This window comes from Trichinella spiralis (genome assembly GCF_000181795.1).
Source record: "Trichinella spiralis strain ISS 195 chromosome Unknown Scfld711, whole genome shotgun sequence".
Lineage (NCBI taxonomy): Eukaryota > Metazoa > Nematoda > Enoplea > Trichinellida > Trichinellidae > Trichinella > Trichinella spiralis.
In genome coordinates this window covers 1-802 of record NW_003527650.1, presented here as the reverse complement: position 1 = coordinate 802, position 802 = coordinate 1, and the positions used below count along the sequence as shown (strand labels likewise).

At 38.4% G+C, this 802-nt stretch overlaps 1 protein-coding gene across 1 annotated transcript; it reads right to left on the bottom strand.

Annotated features, from left to right (window-relative positions):
- Positions 1-98: 98 nt before the first annotated feature.
- Positions 99-739, bottom strand: Tsp_14829 (conserved hypothetical protein; the record flags this gene model as incomplete). The annotated part of the gene is made up of 3 exons (XM_003370463.1): positions 99-300; positions 364-461; positions 536-739. Coding segments are annotated over 3 exons (504 nt in total), but the record flags the coding sequence as incomplete, so codon positions are not given.
- Between the last annotated feature and the right edge of the window lie 63 nt (positions 740-802).

The following is an 802-nucleotide window of genomic DNA, read 5'->3' as shown; positions in this document are numbered from 1 at the left end:
CAACAGACTGCTCAGACCGTTTTGACTAAGCTGACTAGCAGATTGTTCGAAGGAAGCTTTGCACGGAGGAAAGCTTTAGAAAAAGCAATATACATACTTTAACTACTTGTAACAGTTATACATCTAGTTTCCGTGCATGATATGTTGCTGCGCATCAGGACGTTTTTTCTCCCACAGGTGTGGAGAGTCGTGTGCGCACACCTGGCAGGGTGGAAACATTTTGAAGCCAGCCCATGGCACAACCGTATATTCAACAAATCGAACACAATACATTCCGAAGTGTATTCAAAGTCAAATACTCTAAATTTTTCCAGAATAAAAATTAGAAAAACAAACAAATCGATTTAATGACAACACTCTTACCCACTGAACTTTACATTCACGTCTAAACCAGTGCTCAATTTCGGTAGCACGGAAAAAGCATCGAACAAATTCTGCTCAAAATCTTGCCTATGATTACCCTATAATACGAGAAACAAATGCAAAACTGCCTCACTACTGATTATTTCAAGTTTGTAAAAGAATAAAATCTTACATTAAAGCCAAACTGTATAAAAGTTTCACCAATTTGATTCATAAGCTGACGAGCTGTGACCAATTCCGTACCGGGCGGTAGTGTGAGTCGACCTCGGAGAAACAATAAATTAACGATAGCCAACAGGGGACATGGACCATTTTCGTTCTGTGTAATAATTGGAACAGATCGTCCATGCCAAATTATCCATTTCACGTGATGAATCTAAATAAAGACAAATTGACCCAAATAAGCATCAACTTTTTCACTGCAGCAATTACTAATTCA